We start from the raw sequence: 27563 nt of genomic DNA, 5'->3' as shown, positions 1-27563 counted from the left end.
AAATCTATACAGAAAAGCAAACTGTACATAATGAAAGTTCAAAGATTGTTTTTGATTCGTTAACGTGAAGTGGAAACAGACGTGGAGCTGGGAACTGAGTCAGTGACGTCTTCATCACATGACCTCAGAAACACGGCGTCTTCATCACATGACCTCAGAAACATGACGTCTTCATCACATGACCTCAGAAACATGACGTCTTCATCACATGACCTCCGAAACATGTCGTCTTCATCACATGACCTCAGAAACATGGCGTCTTCATCACATGACCTCAGAAACATGGCGTCTGCATCACATGACCTCAGAAACGTGGCGTCTTCACCTGAGACCAACGAGCTTCCACTGTATTTCGACCACAGAGGAGAGAGGGAGCCAGGGATCGAACCACCGACCTTAAGGCCACTGGACGACCCTCTGTACCTCCTGAGCCTCCTTTCTCCTGCAGGGGTATAAACGACTGAGTGAAGAATCAGCGCCCCCTACTGTTCATCGGTGGGATCAGCCCCAGATATTCACAGAACAACAGTTTGACTTCAGAATCCAAATGTGTTTTCTGATTAGATTTCACCTTTAAATCCACTCAGAGTGAAATGCTTGTTAAACAGAGTCGTTGGCTGAAGGTCGACACACAGGAATCTATTCAGTCGGCTTCATGGGAACTAAACTGTGGTGAAGCACAGAGACTGAAGGTCTGAGCTCAGAGGATCAGGAACACAACAGGAACACAACAGGAACACAACAGGAACACAACAGGAACACAACAGGAACACAAGAGGAACACAACAGGAACACAACAGGAACACAAGAGGAACACAACAGGAACACAACAGGAACACAACAGGAACACCACAGGAACACAACAGGAACACAACAGGAACACAACAGGAACACAACAGGAACTCACGGTCACCAGGAGTAGGAAGTGGAACATCTGCTCAGATCTGCAGCTTCTACTGGAGATGAAACACTTGCTTGTGTGTTGACTGCGTCGGGTCCCTTTGTGTTTTATTAGACAAGCAGTGAATATGATTACATGTTCTCATCGCTCGGCTTTATCTTTTATTTTTTGCTAATTGCAGCATAATAGAAACATAATCTCCCACATTCATTAACAAAGGCTGAAAATGAAGTGTTGGCCCCACATCTGCTCTGCAGCTCTGCTCATCTATAAATACGTGTGAACAGCGCAGCCTGCCTCTCGTTCTTATTACTTTACAATTTCCATTATCTTATATTACAGCCGAGATAAAGAATTATAATTACTGAGTGGGGAATTAAAAAATTAGCACAAATCTGCAGAGCAGGGTGCTGCTGTCGTCTATTTGTGAGCAGAGAGGTGTCTTTTTATCTAATCATCACAGTCACCTCCAACAAAAGGTGAAAATTGCACCCGTGGGGGAGCAGCTTTGGGGTGGGGGGGTGGGGGGGTGGGGGGGGAGGAGGTGTAGATTCACCCCCCCCCTCTCTTTGTCTCTGTCGCCATCTTTGGCTCGTCCCCAAAAAAATCAACAACTGCATCGGAGCTGGTTTCTGTCGGCAGGAGACGATTCATTTTGTCAAGGCAGCCGGGTTCTACAGGGTTCTACAGGGTTCTACAGGGGTTCTACAGGGGGCCTTCAGGGTTCTCCAGGGTTCTACAGGGGTTCTACAGGGTTCTACAGGGGGCCTTCAGGGTTCTACAGGGGTTCTACAGGGTTCTACAGGGTTCTACAGGGGCTCTACAGGGGTTCTACAGGGTGCCTTCAGGGTTCTACAGGGTTCTACAGGGTTCTACAGGGGGCCTTCAGGGTTCTCCAGGGTTCTCCAGGGTTCTGCAGGGGTTCTCCAGGGCTCTCCAGGGTTCTCCAGTGTTCTACAGGGGTTCTCCAGGGCTCTCCAGGGTTCTACAGGGGTTCTACAGGGGGCCTTCAGGGTTCTCCAGGGGTTCTCCAGGGTTCTACAGGGGTTCTACAGGGTTCTACAGGGTTCTGCAGGGTTCTACAGGGTTCTACAGGGTTTTACAGGGGCTCTACAGGGTTATCCAAGGTTCTACAGGGTTCTCCAGGGGGCCGCCAGGGGGCCTTCAGGGTTCAACAGGGTTCTACAGGGTTCTACAGGGTTCTCCAGGATTCTCCAGGGGCTCTACAGGGTTCTCCAGGGTTCTACAGGGGGCCTTCAGGGTTCAACAGGGTTCTACAGGGGTTCTACAGGATTCTACAGGGGCTCTACAGGGTTATCCAAGGTTCTACAGGGTTCTCCAGGGTTGTCCAGGGGTTTTACAAGGTTCTGCAGGGTTCTCCAGGGGTTCTCCAGGGACCTGACGGGTTTTACAGGGTTCTCCAGGGTTCTCCAGGGTTCTCCAGGGTTCTACAGGGGTTCTACAGGGTGCCTTCAGGGTTCTACAGGGGTTCTACAGGGTTCTACAGGGGCTCTACAGGGTTCTGCAGGGGTTCTACAGGGGCTCTACAGGGTGCCTTCAGGGTTCTACAGGGGTTCTACAGGGTTCTACAGGGGCTCTACAGGGTTCTGCAGGGTTCTCCAGGGTTCTCCAGGGTTCTACAGGGGCTCTACAGGGTTCTGCAGGGTTCTACAGGGGTTCTACAGGGTGCCTTCAGGGTTCTACAGGGGTTCTACAGGGTTCTACAGGGGCTCTACAGGGTTCTGCAGGGGTTCTACAGGGTTCTACAGGGGTTCTACAGGGTTCTACAGGGTTCTACAGGGGTTCTACAGGGTTCTACAGGGGGCCTTCAGGGTTCTACAGGGGTTCTACAGGGGGCCTTCAGGGTTCTCCAGGGGTTCTCCAGGGTTCTACAGGGGTTCTACAGGGTTCTACAGGGTTCTGCAGGGTTCTACAGGGTTCTACAGGGTTCTACAGGGTTTTACAGGGGCTCTACAGGGTTATCCAAGGTTCTACAGGGTTCTCCAGGGGGCCGCCAGGGGGCCTTCAGGGTTCAACAGGGTTCTACAGGGTTCTACAGGGTTCTCCAGGATTCTCCAGGGGCTCTACAGGGTTCTCCAGGGTTCTACAGGGGGCCTTCAGGGTTCAACAGGGTTCTACAGGGGTTCTACAGGATTCTACAGGGGCTCTACAGGGTTATCCAAGGTTCTACAGGGTTCTCCAGGGTTCTACAGGGGGCCTTCAGGGTTCTCCAGGGTTCTACAGGGGGCCGCCAGGGGCCTGATGTGCAGCAGCAGAACCACAGCAGGTGAATCTCTGTGATCAACATGTGTTCAAACAGCACAGAGGCAGAAACAACTGGGAAACCAAAGAATGTTATTTCATCGTTCAGTTTATCAAATTAAGTAACATGTGAACTGAGGTTATTTATATATTTCCAGGATATTTGGTTATTTCAATAAAATTCCAGATAGTTTCCACAACAGCAGAAGTTGTGTGTAGATCTCCAGGATGTGATGTTCCTCTGATCTTCAGGTAGAATCACTAACTCCTCATGGCTGGACTTTGTGAATTCATGAGTAAATAATGAATAAAACATGAATAAACACATTATTTTCAGTTTATAAATCCTTTATCCCAACAATTCAGTTTGAATAGAAAGCTGCTGCACAGGATCATTAGCACAGAGAGAGAGAACCGGGTGTGAAGAAGAGGTCGGGTCAACTCTTCTTCTTCTGCAGTTTGTGTGGCCACCGAGGCTCGTTAGCAGATCACAGGCTACAGGCTGGTTCCAGCTGCTGGAGGCTCGGATCCTTCTCTCCTCTTCCTCCTTCTCTCCACCACCTCCTCTCCTCCACCACCTCCTCTCCTCCACCTCCTCCACCTTCTCTCCTCCTCTCCTCCACCTCCTCCTCTCCTCCACCTCCACCTGTGTTTACCTGCTCTCGTCCTCCCGCTGCTGACTCACACGTGGTGTTAGAAGTCACACCGGCTACAGCACGACATGCAAATGAGGAGCGAAGAGGAGGTGACATGTATGTGGAGGAGCCGTGGTGAAGCCGTGGTGAAGCCGTGGTGAAGCTCGCCGACGACCACACGTGTAAGAGGAGGAGCCTCAGGCTGTGAACTCGTCTTCAGCTGCTTCACGGGAACAATCAAGGATTCAGAGAGGAAACGAGAATCAGACATGAGGTCCAGACAGGTTCCCAACATGTTCCCAGGACACTGATGTCTCAGAGTTCTCCTCCTTGTTGTAACTAGCAGAAAACGGAACCTTTTGTCAGAGGAAGAATTTTGAATTTTGAAATTTTGAACATGAAAAATAATATGAAACAAGGTAAAAAAACAAACAAACACACAATTGCTTCTTGTTTTTCTTGTATATAAATACTGAATACTGTACAAATGGCATCATCATCTGTGTGAAACAAATTCTGTACGACATCATGGTCTGTAAATGTAGGACATCTAAATACATTGCCTTTACAACTCTAGGGCGCCCCCTGGAGGCCGACCAGCACATGACAACAGCAGGGGAGAAGACAGCGTCAGCAGCCGAACAAAAACTAAACTAAGAACCAGACTGAAGACGGAGAACTCTGAGACTCATCTCAATAAACCACTTCAGGGATTCTAGGAGTTATTTTTTAAATAAACAGACTCACACTTTATTTTGTGAACTCTGAGAATAATCAAGTGATTGAGCTGGTGTGAACAACACATGTGAATCAGGAAGAGAACGTGTCTCAGTTTCTGTTCAGACTGAAACACAAGCTCAGAGTTACAATCTGAAACGAGTCCGACAAGTCTCCAGAGTGGACAACAGGCGTAACCATGGCAACAGTGATGAGTTTAAAACCTGGAACAGTGTTGCTCAGTAAACTTTGAAGAAAAACTCTGTGTTTATCAAGGAGAATAAACTCAGGGGTTTTCTCGTAGTTATGAGGTCATAGCTCATCATTTCTTGTAATTATGGGAAAATTAAACTATTCAATACCAGGTTTTGATTATGAGACAGAATCCTGATTGTAAAGTAAAGTCTATTTTTCCTTTGGTTAATTTCGAGTCTAAACAAAGATCATACGGTTGATGAGAAAACTCTTTCCTCATCAACAACAAAAAGTAGTTTCCACAGTGTCACTCTGGAGGTTAGTAGTCTGATGAATCCTCAATATCATATTTGACCTTTTTCTGATCTGAAGAGCTAAATGAAACCCTGTGAAGTGACCGTGAGACGCACGTGGTCCAGATGTGGTCGACATCTGGAGAAACGTGCGTCTCCGGAGGTCGTTTTGTTCGCACAGGCCCACAGGGAGAAAACAGACTTTAGGTTCAGGTCGTACCAGCAGGTAACGAGCCGGGGGTTCGATCCCGTCGTCCAGCTCGTCTCCGATCAGCCACGATGTCGCTCTGCGTCCGCTGAGGTTTGAGGTCAGACAGGAAGTGCGTTTGTTCGTGGTCGTCACGGTGAGAAGTTTGAATCTTCAGTTATTGGACTGAGCAGTTTGACAGAAAGGAAGTCGTCATCAGGACGTTTGGATCCAAACACAAGTTCACAGCTTCAGCTGCTGGTTCCAGTTCAATGTGGAAAATGAATCCAAGTTCAATAAGTCTGTTGGTGTCACTGGAGATGATCCAGCTGCAGATCCTCAGGAGAACCGGATCCCAGTTCCACCAGGAGAACCAGATCCCAGTTCCACCAGGAGAACCGGATCCCAGTTCCACCAGGAGAACCAGATCCCAGTTCCACCAGGAGCACTAGATCCCAGTTCCACCAGGAGAACCGGATCCCAGTTCCACCAGCAGAGGGTTCCAGCTGGTCTACAGCAGCAGGCACCACGGCGTCTGGTCCTGGTCACACTCCAGCTTGGTGCTGATGACGGTGCACGGCGCCCCGCTGATGGTCAGCTCCTGTCTGGACTCCACCTGGTACCGCAGGTTGGTCAGCCCCCCCCCCGGGTCCACCTTGAACTGCTCCTACAGGGAGAGGGGGGGGGAAGACACACATCTGGATTTAAAAGTGCTTATTCAAGTGTTGACAAGCAAGGATTTAATTCTTGTTCTCACAGTTAATCAGATATTTTAGCTGTGGATGATTTAGGGATTGAGATTATTTCATGTTTACAAGACAATTGTAATGATGTGTTTTTGTGACTTAATAAAACACGACTGGTGACGTCAGGATGTTGAAGATGCAGCTGCCAGACTCCTCTTCACAATGATTTTAGAGTTTTGCTGTTTACGATACTTGGCTGAGCTTCTACATCCGTCCTCAACTTTTATCCTGAGATCTTCTGAAGAGCAAAGTTGCATTTTCATAAACTGGTCTTTATTTGTTTAGGATATTTTGGAGACTTCAGCTTTAAATGACAGGACAGAATCAAAGTGGGAGGAGTTTTGGGAACCGGCGCAGAACTCGATCCTCAGAACACGTCTGGGTCTTTAAAGGAGTTTTTTAAATGTGACTGATCTCTGTTCACTAGCTTCATATGAAATGACTTGTGTATGTTACAGGTTTGTTGAACTGACTTCGTAGTTTTACACATTTTCCAGTTTAAATACACAAACTTTAAAATGACGTTGTTACTAATGACCCGAGGCCGAGTGGAGGATTTGTACAAAAGGCTGAAGTCATCACATCCTGTGGGATCTTCTGTAGTTTCAGAGAAGGTGACTCTGGACGTGTGAGCAGAACCAGAACCAGAACCAGAACCAGAACCAGAACCAGAACCAGAACCAGCAGCTGAATCCTGTGTGCGTACCTGTTTCTGAGCGGCGACCCTCTTCTGGTCCCTCTTCCTCCAGGCCGGGTCGTGGATGTGGAGGAAGGTTTTATATCCGGTGGTGATTCCACTGGGTCTGAACAGCTGGAGAGGAAACACGGATCAGATCGAACAAATCAGGGAATCAAACCTCGGACCGGCAACTCATTCAAACTGGAAATATGTAACATCTATTTCTCCTCAAAACATTATAATATCTCTGATTTAACAGAAAATAATGAATCATATAAATCAACTTCCCTGTTTTCTTCTTTGAGCAGAATGTTTAAAACATTCTAATAATAATTTGACATATTTTTCTTTCACCTTTTCCCCTTCGACTCACACTTATAATTATTACATTTACATAAGATTAATAATTATTCACATTACTTATACATTTCATCTTTATAACATACAAAAGTTAATATTCTGTGAACATGTAGCTCATAGTGAAATGATATATTCACGATGCACTGTATTCTTTATCTGCATATATCTTTACATCAGTCTATATATATTAACATCTCTATATACACATGTAGAAATGCATCCTGCAGATCTGTAAACATGTGCTTCCTCCTGAGTGAGGCTCATCGTGTCTCTGTTGTCCTCTCGTCTCTCGTCTCATTCTGACAAACCGTCTCACAAGTCTCATCTCATCTTGTGATGATGAAATAACAACGAGTCTCTAACAAGGACGGACCACTTGTCTCCCGGGACCACTTGTCCCCCGGGACCACTTGTCCCCTGGGACCACCACTTGTCCCCCGGGACCAGTTCACAGAAGGTCTGTCTCATGTGTCTTCACCTGCAGTTCAGCTTTCTTCAGTCTCCTGTAGAACTCGTCGTCTTCTCGTCCCCAGCCCCAGAACCGGTTGGACATCCCGTTACACTGGGAACACACAACAGGGTTAATCAGCGCCACCTGGGGGAGGAGCTACATCATTACATCACAACATCAGAGACAAGAATAACTTCTCCACCAGATTCTGATAAACCTGAAATCAGTGTTTCCATGGTTTCCATTTATATATTAAATAAATAAATATGAATATTATCTGGAGGTCCTTCTAACCATACGACCTTCGACCTTCACAGCTGCTGCGTGATCAGAGTAGAGGCGGAGCAGCTCGTACCATGTGGTAGTGCTTCTTGGTGAGCAGCAGGATCCCCCCCACGTAGGTCTTGTAGTGGTACAGCGGGTGCAGCTCGGGCGACGCCACGTGGAAGGGCCCCCCCCCGGGGAAGCCGTAGTCCAGGGCGTCGTTCAGCGGCAGCAGGTCCACGTCGTGCATCGCCAGGTAGTCCGTCTCGTTGCCGCTCTCCAGGAAGCCCACGTTGATGAGGGACGCCCGGTTGAACCTGCAGGACACACGGGAACATCTAACCTTTAACCTTTAACCTCTGTGGTCACGTGTCTACAGGCGTCCCTCAGGTGAAGGTCCGCCCTCCTCTGGGTGAGGTCCTGGCTCTCCTCACCTGTAGTGGTCCACCTGGTTGACGATGATGAACTTGTGGCGGATCTTCTTCTTGTTGAGGAACGTGTGCATGAAGGGAACGAACACCAGCAGCTCCTCGAAGCGCTCTCTGAAGGGGATGATGAGCGCCAGCTTGTGAGGACCCCAGGACGGGTCGTCCACCGCGGGCGCCTGGTCCCCGGGGCAGGGGGGGGGCGGCGGCTGGGCGGGGCGTCTGTCCTCCTGCATCCGGGGGGACATGTCCCCCGAGCAGCTGAGCTGCAGCCACAGCAGAGACACCAGCACCAGCAGCATGCACAGGCCGAACAGCTTGTAGACCGTGCAGCGGCCCGACAGGAACCTGGAGAACCACAGAAGAAGAAACTCTGATCAGAGGTGGTGGAGTCAGAGAACCTCTGAACCACAGGCAGAGAACCATAGAGAGAGAACCACAGACACAGAACTACAGACACAGAACCACAACAGAGAACCATAGAGAGAGAACCACAGACACAGAACCACAGGCAGAGAACCATAGAGAGAGAACCACAGACAGAGAACCACAGACACAGAACCACAGACACAGAACCACAGACAGAGAACAGAGAACCTCAGGTAGAGAACCACAGACAGAACCACAGACAGAGAACCACAGACAGAGGACAACAGACACACAACCACAGACACAGAACCACAGACAGAGAACCATAGAGAGAGAACCACAGACACAGAACCACAGACACAGAACCACAGACAGAGAACCATAGAGAGAGAACCACAGACACAGAACCATAGACACAGAACCACAGACACAGAACCACAACAGAGAACAACAGACAGAGAACAACAGACACAGAACCACAGACAGAGAACCACAGACAGAGAACCACAGTAGGTTCTTGTGTCCCCGATGAGAAACTCCACACGTGTCACTTCTTCACAGTAGACCCTTTGTGACCTGAACTGGTGGATAAATGGAACCCACCTCCTCTCTGAACCACAGACACAGAAGCACAGAGAGAGAACCACAGACACAGAACCACAGACACAGAACCACAGACAGAGAACCACAACAGAGAACCATAGAGAGAGAACCACAGACACAGAACCACAGGCAGAGAACCATAGAGAGAGAACCACAGACACAGAACCACAGACACAGAACCACAGACAGAGAACCACAACAGAGGACAACAGACACACAACCACAGACACAGAACCACAGACAGAGAACCATAGAGAGAGAACCACAGACACAGAACCACAGACACAGAACCACAGACAGAGAACCATAGAGAGAGAACCACAGACACAGAACCATAGACACAGAACCACAGACACAGAACCACAACAGAGAACAACAGACAGAGAACAACAGACACAGAACCACAGACAGAGAACCACAGACAGAGAACCACAGTAGGTTCTTGTGTCCCCGATGAGAAACTCCACACGTGTCACTTCTTCACAGTAGACCCTTTGTGACCTGAACTGGTGGATAAATGGAACCCACCTCCTCTCTGAACCACAGACACAGAAGCACAGAGAGAGAACCACAGACACAGAACCACAGACACAGAACCACAGACAGAGAACCACAACAGAGAACCATAGAGAGAGAACCACAGACACAGAACCACAGGCAGAGAACCATAGAGAGAGAACCACAGACAGAGAACCACAGACACAGAACCACAGACACAGAACCACAGACAGAGAACAGAGAACCTCAGGTAGAGAACCACAGACAGAACCACAGACAGAGAACCACAGACAGAGGACAACAGACACACAACCACAGACACAGAACCACAGACAGAGAACCATAGAGAGAGAACCACAGACACAGAACCACAGACACAGAACCACAGACAGAGAACCATAGAGAGAGAACCACAGACACAGAACCATAGACACAGAACCACAGACACAGAACCACAACAGAGAACAACAGACAGAGAACAACAGACACAGAACCACAGACAGAGAACCACAGACAGAGAACCACAGTAGGTTCTTGTGTCCCCGATGAGAAACTCCACACGTGTCACTTCTTCACAGTAGACCCTTTGTGACCTGAACTGGTGGATAAATGGAACCCACCTCCTCTCTGAACCACAGACACAGAAGCACAGAGAGAGAACCACAGACACAGAACCACAGACACAGAACCACAGACAGAGAACCACAACAGAGAACCATAGAGAGAGAACCACAGACACAGAACCACAGGCAGAGAACCATAGAGAGAGAACCACAGACACAGAACCACAGACACAGAACCACAGACAGAGAACCACAACAGAGGACAACAGACACACAACCACAGACACAGAACCACAGACAGAGAACCATAGAGAGAGAACCACAGACACAGAACCACAGACACAGAACCACAGACAGAGAACCATAGAGAGAGAACCACAGACACAGAACCATAGACACAGAACCACAGACACAGAACCACAACAGAGAACAACAGACAGAGAACAACAGACACAGAACCACAGACAGAGAACCACAGACAGAGAACCACAGTAGGTTCTTGTGTCCCCGATGAGAAACTCCACACGTGTCACTTCTTCACAGTAGACCCTTTGTGACCTGAACTGGTGGATAAATGGAACCCACCTCCTCTCTGAACCACAGACACAGAAGCACAGAGAGAGAACCACAGACACAGAACCACAGACACAGAACCACAGACAGAGAACCACAACAGAGAACCATAGAGAGAGAACCACAGACACAGAACCACAGGCAGAGAACCATAGAGAGAGAACCACAGACAGAGAACCACAGACACAGAACCACAGACACAGAACCACAGACAGAGAACAGAGAACCTCAGGTAGAGAACCACAGACAGAACCACAGACAGAGAACCACAGACAGAGGACAACAGACACACAACCACAGACACAGAACCACAGACAGAGAACCATAGAGAGAGAACCACAGACACAGAACCACAGACACAGAACCACAGACAGAGAACCATAGAGAGAGAACCACAGACACAGAACCATAGACACAGAACCACAGACACAGAACCACAACAGAGAACAACAGACAGAGAACAACAGACACAGAACCACAGACAGAGAACCACAGACAGAGAACCACAGTAGGTTCTTGTGTCCCCGATGAGAAACTCCACACGTGTCACTTCTTCACAGTAGACCCTTTGTGACCTGAACTGGTGGATAAATGGAACCCACCTCCTCTCTGAACCACAGACACAGAAGCACAGAGAGAGAACCACAGACACAGAACCACAGACACAGAACCACAGACAGAGAACCACAGACAGAGAACCCACCTCCTCTCCTCTCTGAACCTCAGACAGAGAACCACAGACAGAGAACAGAGAACCACAGACAGAGAACCCACCTCCTCTCCTCTCGGAACCACAGCACCGGTTTCCTCCTGGATGAATACATCATGGTTCCTCCCGGTGCCTCGGACACCGACACACCGACAGCAGCTCCGCGGGGCTCGGGGCTCCCTGTCCGGTCTCCTCCAGCGGGCCTCACGGCTCCATGGTCCGGACCGACCCGGTGCTCCCTCCCGGCTGACGACGCGGTTCGTGCCCGCCTTGGTGAACCCGGGCCCGGGGAGTTCAGAGCCGGAGTGCGGGAGGATCCACCGGACACGTAGCACGAAGCGTGTCACACCGCCGCCGCTCCGGGTGCGAACACATCCGGCTCTCACCGGGACTCTACCGGGATCCACCGGGACTCTGCCGGGACTCTACCGGGACTCTACCGGGACCGACCCTCCACCGGAGCCCGGGGAGAAGCGACCGGGAGCGGGAGAGAAGCGGAAACACGTCACTGTTATTCAACCGATAGAAAAACAATCAGCCAACACGGTGCCACCAGGAGACGAGTCCGGAGAGGAACGGTGGTTATTCGTTTAACAGTTCCTACCATGTCTTTAATTAAAGGGACAGTACAACACAAACACTGCTGACGTGTTCTTCAATAAATCAATTATAATATTATAAAACAAATTGTTTAATGAAATCATTACAGTGGGTATTTGATTATTGTAATAACTTCAATATCTTTCATGGAATTTTACACTGAAGTTGAAACGAAAACTGAAATGTATTTTTTTTAACATTGACATCACATTAATAAATTATGAATATTATAAAAAATAAATAAATTGTTGAGAAGTTACAGAAGAATCTAAAAATTTCTTCATTAAACTAAATGAAAATGATTCGAAATTTGAACTTCACTCCAGGAAACAAAATGAATGTTCCATCAGTTTTTCACACAAATTTATTTCTTACAAATGTTTTATTTAAACACGAAGTAGTAAGAGCCTCATGGTTTTTAAATGAATCAATAAAAACAGCACCAATTAAACCAAATGTGACAAACTTTATTTCGAGTGCAACTTTTCCAACTGATTTCACACGGACTGAAGATCTGAAAATAAAATAAATTCACGCCCCTTTTCACCGCTGATTCAATATCTAAAAAATCATCCCAGCAACATTCACCTGTTTAACACAAACCACCGGAGAACAAAACAACATGAAGAGAAAACTGAGGAAGAAGAGAAACGTTTCCACTTGTTGAGTCTGAGAACGTGAAGTGGTTTCATTTTATGATTTATATTTCTGTGTTTCTGCAGCTGAAGTGAGAAAAGGTTGCTGAGCTGGCAATGGACTAAGATACGATATATATATATATATAAATCATTAAAATGAATATGGAGACTGAGCTGACTCAATACAGGAGAAACAGCGCATGGAATTTCTAAACCTTGTTGGTCAACATAAAAACCATCTGATAAAAATATGGAGACATTTTTCATCTCACAGGAAGAACGGACGTCTTAACGAGCCCAATTATTCAGATAATAATTTAAACACCAGACTCAGATGAACAGAAAGGTGCATTCACTCTGGACACTGTACAAAATGTAGATTCACTCAGTTGAACAAAGTAACAAACAGGAAAAAGGTTTTTGATAGAATATTGATAGAGTCAGGGTGAAAGATTAAAACAGAAGAAACACGTCTGAACCGGGAGCTTCTCCAGCTGATCCAGAGTTTACTGCATCGTGATCGTGGGATTTCACCAGCGTCTCACACTGTCACAGATTCTCCTCCTCAACCATCAGGCTGTGAATCAAACTGAGCCGCTGAAGGAACACGAAGTCTGGTGTTAGCACTGGAGCTACAACTGGAGCTAAAAGGGTCTGAGGACATAAGAGGATGTGTCTGATAATCCGAGTGAATCGTTCTGATTGATCAAAAAACTTCACTTCAGGTTAACGAACATCGATCACGATGTCCGACAGCAGAATGTTACATCAGGGGTTTGTTATTTAAGTGTGTAACTGAGAAAACATTCAAATCCACAAATCTGTGGGGATTTAACCATCAAACATTCAGCATTTGTGCTTCAACAATAGTTTTAATGAGTCAATCCGTTTTTAGTTTACCTTGCTGCAAAATCGGAACTTTTAAATTAATCAATTTTTGCGTTAAACATTTACGATTCATCCCTGATCTGCTGCCTGTGGATCACGTTTTAATCCTGTGATTAAATCATTAACATCAAGTATATTTCACATCGCTTCTAGTCTCTTGTAAGCAGAGTTAAACAAGACTTTCTATTCATCTTAAATCAACAAAATCGTGAGCTTCAACATTTCACCTAATTTTATTTAGTTTATGAAATCATCTCATCTGGTGAAGATACAAAAACTTCAATCTGTCCAACTCTTCTACAGATGAATTCAGATTCGAGTTCCAGTCGTCACTCAGAGACCTAGGACTCGATCAACAGTTTCAAGTGAGGTTCATATAAACTCTAGTGGCCAGTAACACGTCAAGAACTTTGAGTAAGTAACACCAAAGAAAAAGGGACAATATACAATAATAATAAAAGATTGCAGAACTGTAAAACACATGGTTTTAACTTCCCGACGGACGCAGACTAATTTGTCCTCCTGCTGAACTTAAATTAAAGAAATCAAACGTATCTGACACGTGATCGTCTGCTGCAAACGTGAAGGGCTCGTTACAGACAGTGTGTGAGGACACAAGGACATTAACAACAACAACAATAATAATAATAATGATGATGATGAAAATGTTGTTTTCAAGCCAAATTGTGCTGCTGGATTCTCATGTGTCACATCTCCTCAGCAGTTCTTCCTCCCGAAAGCAGCCGCCGCCACTGCTCAGTAATTCATCAATCAGTAGAGACCACACACACACACACTCTCACACAGACACACACTCACACAGACACTCTCTGACACACACACTCACTCTCTCACAGACACACACACAAGCATAGGGGTTACACCAGCTTCTTGGCCTCGAAGAAGCTCTTGAGGTGTCTCATCTGCCAGATGCCGATGGCGACCAGGATGAGGGTCTGGACGATGGACCACCACAGGACTCGCTGGTTGGTGCTCTCGCTGGTCAGACGGAAGCGCTCCTCACGGTACTGAGGGGACACAGACAGCAGGGGGCGCTCAGGGACACAGGCTCAGATCACACAGCAGAGAAGTTACCACAGCGAAGATCACAGTGACTAACAGTAAAGCATTTGAATACATTTTGAAAACTCCGGAGGCGTGTTTATGTTCAAACAGAAACTGAGACGCCCACGTTCTCTTCCTGATTGGTTCTCATCAGTCACATGACTCGACTACTAGCGGTGAACACAAAGCGTCGCTAACTTTTCCTGTCAGTAACACTTTCCGTCAGTAGCACTTCCCGTCAGTCGCACTTCCCGTCAGTCGCACTTCCCGTCAGTCGCACTTCCCGTCAGTCGCACTTCCCGTCAGTCGCACTTCCCGTCAGTCGCACTTCCTGTCGCTAACACTTCCTGTCAGTAACACTTCCTGTCAGTAACACTTCCTGTCAGTAACTAGCACTTCCTGTCAGTAACACTTCCTGTCAGTAACACTTCCTGTCAGTAACTAGCACTTCCTGTCAGTAGCACTTCCTGTCAGTTACACTTCCTGTCAGTCGCACTTCCCGTCAGTCGCACTTCCCGTCAGTCGCACTTCCCGTCAGTAGCACTTCCCGTCAGTAGCACTTCCTTTCAGTAGCACTTCCTGTCAGTAACACTTCCTGTCAGTTACATATCCTGTCAGTAACACTTCCTGTCAGTAACACTTCCTGTCAGTAACACTTCCTGTCAGTAACACTTCCTGTCAGTCACACTTCCCGTCAGTCACACTTCCCGTCAGTCACACTTCCCGTCAGTAACACTTCCTGTCAGTCACACTTCCTGTCAGTTACACTTCCTGTCAGTTACACTTCCTGTCAGTAACACTTCCTGCTCTGTCTCTTCATCACTGCTCCTTCTTCAGAGGAGTTTCTGTTACTAAGCAACCAGCTGCAGAGGAGACAATCTACTTCCTGTTTACATCACATGAGTGTACATGAGCGGTCATGTGACGTGTGTTTCCAGGTTTGACAGTTTGGACGAAGGTCATGAATGTGTCCGTGTGGGCGGGGCCTCAGTCACATTAGAGTGACTCCTCCTACACTCAGTGAAACACAGACTGACCCTCTGGTAGTTCTGCTCCTTCTGGATCTGGTCCACCTGCTCCACCAGCTGACGCACTCGCAGCTGCAGCTCCGTCAGTTTGTCTTTGGCGGCGATCTCAGCGTAGTTGTTGGCGTGCTCTCCCACCTGGATGTCCAGGTGAACCCTCTGCAACACAACACACAATGTTTAACACAACACGTCTGCAAGTACAGATAGACTCCGCCCACGTAGGTGAAGACGGCAGGACAGAGTTCTTTAATCCCTAAATTACAACGTGAAACAAGAACGGATCATGAAACAGACACGTGAAGCTTCAGCCTCTCAGGGTGAAGAGCTCCTCCTCACCAGCAGGCCTCCAGCGAACAGGGAGAACTTGGAGGAGTTGGAGTGCAGACAGATCTGATGTTCTCCGGGCGTGTGAGACGTGAAGGTGAATCGTCCCTCGGAGCCGTACTGACGGGACAGGATCACCTGCAGGAGACACAACAGTGAGACTCCTGCACCACCAGCTGCTGGACCAGGACGTGGAGTTCTGTCCTCACCTTGTCGTCTGGATCCTTGACCTCCACGAACATGCCCAGGCCCTGGGTGGCGGGCAGGTACTCCTCCCGCTGCTTGTCGTACAGCTGCGTGCGGTAGTTTCCTGCAGGGACAGACACACGCACTTTACTGACCTCACATCAAAATGGTTCCCAGTGAATTAACTCATGATCCATTATGGTTTTTTAAAGATCAGTGACACAAACAACACAATCTTTTCAGTTTGTTGAGTGACAATAATCAGAATAATCATCTGTCAATCAACTGATCGATGACATCAGCTGGCAGCTGCTGAGATGACAGACTCATGGAAGTAGTCCTTCAGAGGACAAGTAGTGGATTACTCTTCTCACAGTTACTTTGGTCAGGTGGTATTTAGTGGAGAAGAGAGAACAGTGTGAATAGTCAGATTAGTTAGTGACAAACAGGAAGTTAGTTAAAGTTGCGCCGCTTCTTCTTCGTGTGTTTGAACTCTGTCCTCCGGAGACTCTTCGTCTGTCCTCCGGAGACTCTTCTTCTGTCCTTCGGAGACTCTTCGTCCTTTGTCCAAACTGTGACACGCGTTTTAAAGTGTTTGAGCGCCCGAGCGGACTTTAGCTCCAGTTAGCCGGTTAGCTCAAGTTGGAGAGCTAGCATTAGCCGTTAGCCTCCGCGGTGACTCACCGATGATCATGGTCTCGTCCGGGATCTCCTCGATGAAGCACTTCTTCTCCGTCTCTCCGATGTGGAAGTACAGCGAGGACACGAGTCCGGAGCAGAGCTGGAGGAGCAGCAGCGACCACACGCACGGCTTCATCCTGACAGACGCCATGTTACCTCCGGGGACAGACCCACTGCGCATGCGTGATCACCGCAATGCCACGTAAACCCTGGACCGAGGGCGGCCAATCAGCGCGCGGCACGAGCATGCTGGGTAATGTAGGTTTTATCCTCTTGTTTTTAAATGATTCACTTCTTTATCATAAACCAACGCTAGGGGGCAGCAAGGGGACTTCCCCTCGGTTTTACCCGGCAGAGAAGAAGAAGCACTTCCGGCAAGCTGCTGTTTCCATGGCAATCCAACATGGCGCCCGGTAAGAAACGCTCTTTCTGTTCTTCCGTTAATAAATAAACTCGTCGCTACGCAACGTCACTGTTGTTTTAACGTGTTCATCATAAAGAGTGTGAAGATTTATATAACATATATATATATAATATATAAAACCCGCTCACGTGACTGTTCTTCAATAAACAGTTCACATCAATGAAGGTTCATATTCTGTTCAATCTCAGTTAATGTAGTTAAATATCAAAGCTTATTAAAATCTCTGGGGACATTATAACATCTGCCACTGCTCTGTGGCTGCTAGCATCACTACTACTACTACTACTACTTCTACTACTAGTTCTACAGCTACTACTACTACAGCTACTATTACTACAACAACTACTACTTCTACTCCTACTACTACAACTACTTCTACTACTACTAGTACTACTACAACTACTTCTACTGCAACTACTACTACTAGTACTACTACTAGTACTACAACAACTACTACTTCTACTCCTACTACTATAACTACAACTACTTCTACTTCTACTCCTACTACTACAACTACTTCTACTACTACTAGTACTACTACAACTACTTCTACTACAACTACTACTACTAGTACTACTACTACAACTACTACTACAACAACTACTACTTCTACTCCTACTACTATAACTACAACTACTTCTACTTCTACTACTACTACTACAACTACTACTATTACTACTACAACTACTACTAATATTACTACTTCTACTTCTACTTCTACTGCTACTACTACAACTACTACTATTACTGCTACAACTACTTCTACTTCTACTTCTACTACTACAACTACTACTATTTATACTACAACTACTACTACTGCTACTACAAGAACTACTACTTCTAAAACTACTACTACTATTACTGCTACAACTAGTACTAGTCCCTCTATACTACTTGTTGCTACTCTGACTGTTATTCGTGTTGCACCATGTGACTAACCTGTAAAAGGTCATTTAACAGCGGATGTTATAATTATTTTTCTTCCAGTGATTGTTGGTAACAATCTTTAATATCTGCTGACTCTTCGTCCTGAGCTCGTTTACAGCAGGATTTAAATCTTCTGTGTCTCAGTTACTTGTGTTTCTACTTCTGTTACTTGTCCATTAAGATTTAAATCTATTTTTACCAGAAATACTTGGTCAAGAAGTAAAAACAGACAAATACAGCTTCACACACACAATATTCAAAGTGAACCATTAAGAATGTTCACAGTAAAACTCAGGACGATGAGTCAGCAGATTTAAACACCGGAGGATAAACCATTATAACATCAGCTGTTAAACAAAGCTCTGACAATAAGGAGGAGTTTTACTACCTGTTGTGGTTTTGGAGAAAAGTTAATTTGCTGTCCTAGTTTAAAGTTTTATATTTTGAGGGAAACCTTCCAGGGGGAAGCAGTGAAGGCTTTTCTGTGTTAAGCTGAATGTTTTATTCTCAGCAGCAGATGAATCAGTTCAAGCTGCACAGAAAGTTAACAGTTCATGAACCTCCGCTGTGTTTGTTAGAAGGAGAATCATAATCTCAGTAATCATAATCTCCACATCAGTCTAGTGGACAAATATATTGAATCTATGGCTCATCTTGTTTCTTCTCCATCTTCAAGGAAGTCAGAACTCTGTCTTATTTCCCTGTTTCTCTGCTTCCTGTCTTACGTCAGATTTGAAAGATGCTGAAGATGAATCAATCTGCTCTTTGTCTCGTTTCTCTGCAGGAAATCAACAAATCGTATCCTTCACAGGAAACTGCTGCTCAGCCGGGCTGCGGTCAAAAGACTTCTCTCCCTTCCTAAACACTATTCCTAAACACTATTCCTAACCACTATTCCTAAACACTATTCCTAACCACTATCCCTAACCACTATTCCTCACCACTAACCCTTACCACTATTCCTAACCTCTATTCCTAACCTCTATTCCTAAACACTATTCCTTGTCCTCTTATAACATGTTAAGAGGAAGTGAAGCTGTTTGCACTCGCTGTTTTTTAAACTTTATTTATAACAGAAGATAAGTTGTTCTCTCTCTCTCTCTCGCTCTCTCTCTCTCTCTCTCTCTCTCTCTCTCTCTCTCTCTCTCTCTCTGTCTCTGTCTCTGTCTCTGTCTCTGTCTCTGTCTCTGTCTCTGTCTCTGTCTCTGTCTCTGTCTCTCTCTCTCTCTCTCTCTCTCTCTCTGTCTCTGTCTCTGTCTCTGTCTCTGTCTCTCTCTCTCTCTCTCTCTCTCTCTCTCTCTCTCTCTCTCTCTCTCTCTCTCTCTCTCTCTCTCTCTCTGTCTCTCTCTCTCTCGCTCTCTCTCTCTCTCTCTCTCTCTCTCTCTCTCTCTCTCTCTCTCTCTCTCTCTCTCTCTCTCTCTCTCTCTCTCTCTCTCTCTCTGTCTCTCTCTCTCTGTGTCTTTCCTCCTTGACTCCTTCGTCCTCAGCTGTCGTCCACTCCTCTGCAGATCCTCCTCTACCTCAACTCCTGGTACTTTGCAGCCTTCTACCTGGCAGAGATTCTCATGTTCATCTATAAAGGTTTGAACCTGTTTGTGTCCACAAGTCCCTGTCAGCTCTGTGTAGAGTCATGTATGTGGCGGCATCTGCTGGTCAAACTGGGATATTACACATTAAATCCTCTAACCAGTGTGTGTCTGTGCAGGTGTTTCTCTCCCCTACCCGTCAGACAACCTGGTTCTGGACGTGGTTCTGCTGCTCATCTTCCTCGGACTGGAGACACTCAGGATCTTCTATGGTGCGTGAGACTCACACACACACACACACACACACACACACACACACACACACACACACACACACACACACACACACACATACACACACACACACACACTCTCTTCTGTCTGTTAATTAACTAAACTCTATTTCATGGGGATTCATATTTTAATCGTGGATTTTTATAAATCTGTTTGATTTGAAAAGTTCCTGTTTGGTTCTACAGCTCCTTTGGTGCCGCCTGGTGGACACTTGTAAAAGTTCAGGACGATAAATGTTTTTTCATCAAAGAGCTGCACATTTTTACTAAAGATGAAACTAAAGATTATTTCCATTATTGATTAATTTGACTCAATCGATTATTTGACGAATCTCTTTGTCTTTAAAATATAAAAATGTAGTTTCTCATGTTTCATGTTGACGTCGTTTTTCTTGAATCCAGAAGATTTTCAGTTTCTGATCCTAAAGTCTGAGAAGAAAACATTTTGAACCTTTGCATTAAAAATAAATGAATACAACAATTTTTGTATTAAGATATTAGCAGGTTCTCTTTCTGTGGATGGTCCGAACGCACTCGTTCCTTTTCACTGTAGAATGAGTGTTTATGTTAAAATTAATTAATACTCACCTGAACACTTCTTATGAATAAAGAGTCATGAAATCGAGCAACGTCTGTTTCATTCAGTTAGAAAACTCCTGGACGAGAAGCTCTGAAAAATGATTCACGGAAAAGTAGAATAAACATAATAAAATCCAGAATCAGAGGATCAGAGAAAAACAGAATCCTGACAGAAACTGTGACATGAATCCTCTGTTCATCGAACTGAAATGAAAACTGTTTCTCTTTCTCAAAGCTGGAAATGATAAATGGGTTAAATGTGAATGCTGGTGGCCATGATGTGGTCACATGTTCCACCTCACTGTGACGTCACGTGGTCAGTGTGTCATGTGGTCAGTGTGACGTCACGTGGTCAGTGTGTCATGTGACAGAGTGCCTGTGTGTCCCGGTGCAGGTTGGAAGGGGAACCTGTGCGAGCGCTCTCTGGCCTCGTGTGCGTCGCTCCTCATCCTGCTGCCCTGCGGCGCCCTGGCCGTCTACTTCCTGCTGCTGCAGACCTTCGTGCTGCGGCTGGAGTTCGTCCTCGGCGCCGTGCTGCTCTGCTTCTATTCCCTGGAGCTGCTGCTCGGACTCCTCTCCTTATCCGCCTTCTCCAGGTGAACACGTCCAGAGGCTCAGCTCTTTGATTCTCCTGCTGCACCTGGAACACGTCTGAGTTCTCACTCTTCTGTTTTGTTTCTGTAGGTCCAAAGTTTACTGAAGAACAAAGTTTACCTGAAACAGAACATGACGACAGATCCACTGTAAATATAAAAGTCAAAATCTGTTTGACACGAATCATCTTCTACTGTTTTGTACAAAATGTTTTATAAATGTTTCAATGCTTCCATCAAGACTTTGTGTTAATAAATTCTGGTTCATTCTGGATTTGTATGATGAACAAATCTGTGTTTTTATGTGAAGAGTCGACGGAATCCAGCAGCTCAACATAGAAAGTCTTCATCTCTGTCATGATGAAGACGTCTTCCTTCAGCTTCGTGTTGGGATTGAACTGATGAAGATTGAACTGATGAAGATTGAACTGATGAAGATTGAACTGATGAAGATTGAACTGATGAAGACTGAACTGATGAAGTTGTCAGGTCAGGTCCAGGTTCTCAGGCAGGAAGCTCCTCAGAGCAGAATGAGTGAAATGTGAATGAGGCGTCCAACGAGTTTTTAAACTGTTTTACAGGAAGAGAAGAGATAAAAATACCAGGATTTTGGTTTAATAACAAGGATGAAATGAAAAGGACTCAACGTGGAACATGAATCATACAAACGCAGAATTTAATTTTCACCTTTTAAAGGCTTTTTTGGTCTTATTTTTATATATAGTATTATTATAATCCAAGATATTTTAGCTTCATTTCTGGAGGAAGTGAAGATGAGTCGTCGTCTTTATTTACAGTCGCTGATCTTCGTTATTTTCACATTTATATATAAATATTTGTTATAAAGTTTGTGTCACTCGATTTATTCATCTCCAGTTGAAACATTATTTTTATTTCAGGAAAGAAACTGGTTCTAATTTCTGCTGTGAAACGAGCACAGAAAGTTTAGAGACGTAAAAATCCCCAGAAACTTCTCCCCTCACTTTGTTTTTGCATATGTTCAATATACATCAAGTTTCTCAGGGGAAACTTTTCTTCCTTAAGCCTCTAATCTGAGACGACTAATTTACCAGTAAGCGAACAGGCAGGATGTGAGCGGCGGCGTCGAACAGAGGATAAAGGAAGTGGAGCCTCGGCCATCGGCGGCTCCTGACCTGCACGTGTTCACGCTCGCACGGCGTTTGTTCTGCTTGTCAGAGTCGCCGTCTGATTGGGTGAAGCTTGTATTAAAGAGATCAGAGTATTTGCATGTTTCCTCCTCTGGGTGAATATCAAGTGACAGGAGCTAAAGCTGAGAGGTTTCATTACCGAGTCTATCGCTGCCTCACAGATCCAACCTCACAAATTAAAATGTGCCACTTTGTTGAACACGACCTTGGTTCATAACTGCAGCTTCATCTGCAGAGGGAGTCCACGGCCTGGACAGGAAGCTGCACAGGAACAGGAACCTGAACAAGAACAGGAACAAGAACCTGAACAAGAACCTGAACAAGAACCTGAACCTGAACCTGAACCAGAACAGGGACCTGGACAGGAAGCTGCACAAGAACAGGAACAATAACCTGAACAGGAACCTGCACAAGAACAGGAACCAGAACAGGAACCTGAACAGGAACCTGAACAGGAAACTGCACAAGAACAGGAACAGGAACCTGAACCTGCACAGGAACCAGAACAGGAACCTGAACAAGAACCTGGACAGGAAGCTGCACAGGAACAGGAACAGGAACCTGCACAAGAACCTGAACAGGAACCTGAACCTGAACCTGAACAGGAACCTGAACAAGAACCTGAATAAGAACCTGAACTTGAACCTGAACCTGAACCTGATCAAGAACCTGAACAGGAATTTTGAACACAAACCTGCACAACTCAACCTCACAACAGACACACACTCATTCATATCTTTACTGATTTTCTTTAAACTCGGATGTAAAGACGTCTCGTCGTCCTTTAAATACATCTGCTGATGGAAAAAACAAATTGCAGGATAAATTCATATTTAGTAAAATCTCAGCATCTTAACAAACATCTTTGCTTCAGCATTCAGACAAAAGGATGATAATGAGTTTTCATTGAGTTCTTTCTGTTTTCTCTGTAAGCACAAGAATAAAACATTATTTCAAAGGAAATCCTAAACTAGTGTAAAGTTTTATTTGTTGAGATTTCTGCTCTGAATCAACTGTTTCAATATAAAGAGAAAAATGTATGAAAGCAGAAAAACTTTAAAATTCTGTGACAAAACCGAGTCGTCTTTTTAAAAAATCACGTAAAATCTAAGGTGTTGACTTAACTGGAGAATAAATAAATAAAGTTTAGGGAAAAATGAGGTCTGAGATCAAATGTGATTAATAAACAGATAAACAGATTATAATCATCCATCGATCATTAATATCTTTCTAATCACGTCATCCGAAGGAAAATGTGACTGATCGCAATAGAAATTATTTTCCAAACCAATCAAATGAGTCATAAATTATCATTATCAGTAATGTTCATGTATTTATATTTAATGAGGCCGAGAGGCGACACAGCCAATCAGAAGAGGAGCTGCCTAGCGAGCAGCAGGAGGCGGGGCCTAGAGGATGGATGGCCTCGTTGACAGGAAGCAGAAAATGATGATTTAGTATCTGAGGTTGATTCAGCCTCGTCCCAGAGGAATAAAGATCAAATTAGAGGTTTATGAGCGGCAGCGTCTGTCCTGACAGTTATATGAGCTCCGGGCGTCGCTGTGTGATTTATGTTTACAGCAGCAGGGAGAAATAAATTAAAAAACAAACAAAGTAGAGAAAATGATGCAGCCTGAAATCACATTCTAATGTTGTGTCAACGGCAGCAGTGATGCATGCTGGGAGAAAAGAGTCCGAGGTGACGTTCAGTCCTGAGGACGTTTATCAAAATACTGATTTTAAACTAAGGCAGTAAAAACTCTGAGAGTGGACAGACTCCCAGTACTGCAGTCCTCCACCAGGGGGCCATGGAGGTGAGGAGGACGAGTTTAAACATCTGGATTCTTCTCACAACTTTGACTCTGGTTCCTTGAACTCAACAAACCGTCCAATTAAAAGCTCCTGTTGCTTTCACCTCCTGATTCAGAGTCTGGTGATGAACTCTCAGGTCGAGAGGAGCAGAAGAAGAACGGGTCTGAACTTCTGTGAGTTTATCACCAGACTGTTCTACAGGAACCAGCTGAGATCAGAAGATCCAACAACCTGAACAACATCCTCACTGCTGGTTACAGAAGATATACATATTGAAAATGAGGTTGAATGTGGATATACATATAAATACACACATTATACAGTTTTACATAAATTTTAGATTCTCATAAAAAATGAGGTTCAATTTTAAATGTGATTATACATACATAATCTGTTTCTTTGTGGATTATCTCTCTGGTCCTCTGTGTGTGTGTGGTTGTGTGTGTGTGTGGTTGTGTGTGTGTGTGTGTAGGTTTTTATAAACTGTTGCCACTGGATGGCAGTGAAGCTCCACGATTCAACTGTTTGTGTCATAAAAGGTGTTGAAAGACGAGAAGAGGAAGAGGAAGAGGAAGAGGAGTATCCATACGTGATCAGTCAAAGAGAGGGAGAGAGAGAGGGGGGGTAGAGAGAGAGAGAGAGAGAGAGAGAGGGACGTACAATACCATCAGGATCAAACCACCTGATCAGGAGTCAGTCTCAGCCTGTTATTATTTCATCAAATAACTGAATCAAACCAAACTGATCAGAAACTTGAACAAACATCAGAGAGAAGAACTGAAACGACAGAAACATCTTTACAAACATTTATTTAACGTTTACTTTGATTCTTTAGTTTGGTCCATGTCCCATCTGCTAACATGGAGGAGGAGTGTTATACTGCAGCCGGACACCAGGGGGCGATAGGGACTTTCAGGTGCTGTCAAGTTGTGAGTCTTTATTATGTGAAGTATTTTCTCCAGAGATTCATACATGATGAGGTGAACATTTAAATTCAAATCTGCTTTGATGAGAACATCCTTCCACCGAGTTTACTGGAAATCCATCGTCTCTGTGAAACTAACAAAGGAAGAAACAAACAAATCAAAGTTTCCACCTTCACGTCTCTGATCGTTTAAATCTTCATGAACCTGAAGAAACAGAAACAGTTAAATATCGTTTCTGATCAACAAAATCACATGTTTACACAAACTCAGTTTAGTATCAGTACAAATCTTTATATTTGTCTAATAACATGTGAGGAAAATGTCAGGAACATGTGAGGAACTTGTCAGGAACATGTGAGGAACATGTCAGGAACATGTGAGGAACTTGTGAGGAACATGTGAGGAACATGTCAGGACCATGTTTCTGGGTCAGCTCAGGTCTGAAACAGCCTAAATGGACAGTTTTAATAGTTGAACATCTTAAATATTGGTGCCACGATGTGTTGAGCGTCCGACGGGCAGACGAGCGTCTCTGTGTCCTGGAGGAACTTCTTCATGCTCAGCCTCATGAGACCGGACACGGCTCATAATTCTCCGTCTCCTGGATGTTTAATTCATGTTCCTCCGACACATCCAGCTGCTAATGGTCCTTTCAGAGGAGGAGGATGAGAAGAAGACGAGGACGAGGATAAACGACAGGAGGAGGAGACGCTTATCACAAATACATCAACTGAGTTCCAAGCCACACGGAGGAAATCAAACCGGAAACAGAGACTGGACGTGAGACTGTATTTAATATTTGAGTTCATTTAGAGACGTAGAAAATCAAACTGTTTCCACAGAAAGCTTCTGGAAAGTTTTTTAAGGAACTGAAATGTTCCTGCAGATGTTTCCACCACATTCACACGTCCATGTTCTTCAATCTTCTCACATGTTCAGGTTGTTACCGTGGAAACCAAACAATGGAGCGATTCATAGATTTCCAAAGGAAACACAATGTGATGGATTATTAATCTATGGCTCATTTTATTCTCTTTATACTAAACTATGATGAACAGAATCCATAATTAGTTAAATATTGTGATTGTAAAACTTTCTTTACTTAAAAACATAAAGTACATTATTGTAAGTCACCTTGGATAAAAGCTAAGTGTTAAAATAATAAAATGATATGAAATGTAAACATCTCAGCATGTGATCACATTCTGTTACAGTGTTGGGTCTTTACTCAGCTCTGAACGTGTCCTTGAACGCACCATCAAGGAAACTTTGACAAAAGAAACAAAGGAAACAAAATCATCTGATCCCAGGACGAGAGGAAACAGTGGAATGGTCCTTTAGAAGAGACACACACACACACACACACACACACACACACACACACACACACACACACACACACACACACACACGTGTCTCTGTCAATAAGTGATATTTCCCTTCACAGTATTTCTCTTTAACGTTGAATCATTAAATCCAGAGGAGCCTCGGAGCTCAGGTCCTTTCACTGGAGTTTTACATCTCGCTGAGCGTCTCCGGTTTTAAACTTTAAACACAGACGTGTGCGTCGCTCTCTGAATATTTAAAAGAGAAACTTCACAGGAGACATCTGAAGGTGAGAGGCGGCCGCCACCCGGATTAAACAGAAAGCATAAAACCCGAGTTAACACAGAGACGTTTTAATCCGAGCGGCTGGATTATCACAGAGCTCTGTTAGATCCACTCGGTGAAGATCCTCTCACCTGCAGGAAGTTCTCATCACTGCAAACTTCTCGTGTTCGTCACAAAGAAGAGTCGACTTCAAGCTTCACCCAAAGACAATGAGATGACTTCGAGGAGCCTCTGTCTTCTTCATCATCATCATCATCATCATCATCATCATCTTCATCCCTGAGTCTCACCAGAGGAACCAGGTGTGGAGACTGGAGACAAGAGGACGAGGAGCGAACAACACAAACATCACTTCAGCTCCAACGTCTCCGCTCATCACATCGTCTCTGTTATCGTAAAGACTCTGTCCACAGGAGACAACTTTGTCCCCTCCTGATGGGAGTCTTCAGCCTCCAGCCCTGGGTGAGCAAAACTAACGCACCCACCATAGAAAGGGACCGACTCAGGAAGGAGACGAGGAGACAGAGGAGGCAAAGACTCAGGAAGGAGACGAGGAGGCAAAGACTCAGGAAGGAGACAAGAAGACAGAGGAGGCAAAGACTCAGGAAGGAGACGAGGAGACAGAGGAGGCAAAGACTCAGGAAGAAGACGAGGAGGCAAAGACTCAGGAAGGAGACGAGGAGACAGAGGAGGCAAAGACTCAGGAAGGAGACGAGGAGGCAAAGACTCAGGAAGGACAGGAGGAGGCAAAGACTCAGGAAGGAGAGGAGGAGGCAAAGACTCAGGAAGGAGACAAGGAGGCAAAGACTCAGGAAGGAGACAAGGAGGCAAAGACTCAGGAAGGAGACAAGGAGGCAAAGACT

The 27563-nt window shown here is 45.4% G+C and overlaps 3 protein-coding genes across 4 annotated transcripts; 1 reads left to right on the top strand and 2 right to left on the bottom strand.

Annotated features, from left to right (window-relative positions):
• Positions 1-4520: 4520 nt before the first annotated feature.
• Positions 4521-11752, bottom strand: b4galt7 (xylosylprotein beta 1,4-galactosyltransferase, polypeptide 7 (galactosyltransferase I)). The gene is made up of 6 exons (XM_061079561.1): positions 11496-11752; positions 8125-8463; positions 7782-8007; positions 7454-7537; positions 6643-6747; positions 4521-5857 (listed from the first exon to the last, which is right to left on the bottom strand). The coding sequence occupies exons 1-6, from the start codon at positions 11546-11548 to the stop codon at positions 5702-5704; spliced, it is 963 nt and encodes a 320-aa protein (XP_060935544.1). The 5' UTR covers positions 11549-11752; the 3' UTR covers positions 4521-5701.
• Positions 11753-13770: 2018 nt separating this feature from the next.
• Positions 13771-17028, bottom strand: tmed9 (transmembrane p24 trafficking protein 9). The gene is made up of 5 exons (XM_061079331.1): positions 16844-17028; positions 16183-16283; positions 15986-16111; positions 15659-15805; positions 13771-14584 (listed from the first exon to the last, which is right to left on the bottom strand). Exons 1-5 carry the CDS (start codon positions 17019-17021, stop codon positions 14435-14437), a joined length of 702 nt encoding a protein of 233 aa, XP_060935314.1. The 5' UTR covers positions 17022-17028; the 3' UTR covers positions 13771-14434.
• A 209-nt stretch (positions 17029-17237) lies between these two features.
• Positions 17238-21958, top strand: tmem216 (transmembrane protein 216). 2 transcript variants are annotated; one of them, XM_061079329.1, is made up of 7 exons: positions 17238-17253; positions 18976-18989; positions 19679-19772; positions 19897-19989; positions 20984-21185; positions 21274-21332; positions 21493-21958. In XM_061079329.1, the coding sequence occupies exons 1-6, from the start codon at positions 17244-17246 to the stop codon at positions 21287-21289; spliced, it is 429 nt and encodes a 142-aa protein (XP_060935312.1). In that variant the 5' UTR covers positions 17238-17243; the 3' UTR covers positions 21290-21332; positions 21493-21958. The 2 variants fall into 2 exon arrangements, with proteins under 2 accessions (XP_060935312.1, XP_060935311.1); XM_061079328.1 differs by lacking the exon at positions 21493-21958 and having other exon boundaries at positions 21274-21476.
• Positions 21959-27563: the final 5605 nt, after the last annotated feature.

This window comes from Limanda limanda, chromosome 10 (assembly GCF_963576545.1).
Source record: "Limanda limanda chromosome 10, fLimLim1.1, whole genome shotgun sequence".
NCBI classification, from domain to species: domain Eukaryota; kingdom Metazoa; phylum Chordata; class Actinopteri; order Pleuronectiformes; family Pleuronectidae; genus Limanda; species Limanda limanda.
Note: the sequence above shows the minus strand (reverse complement) of the source record. Positions and strands in the feature narration are given on the sequence as shown.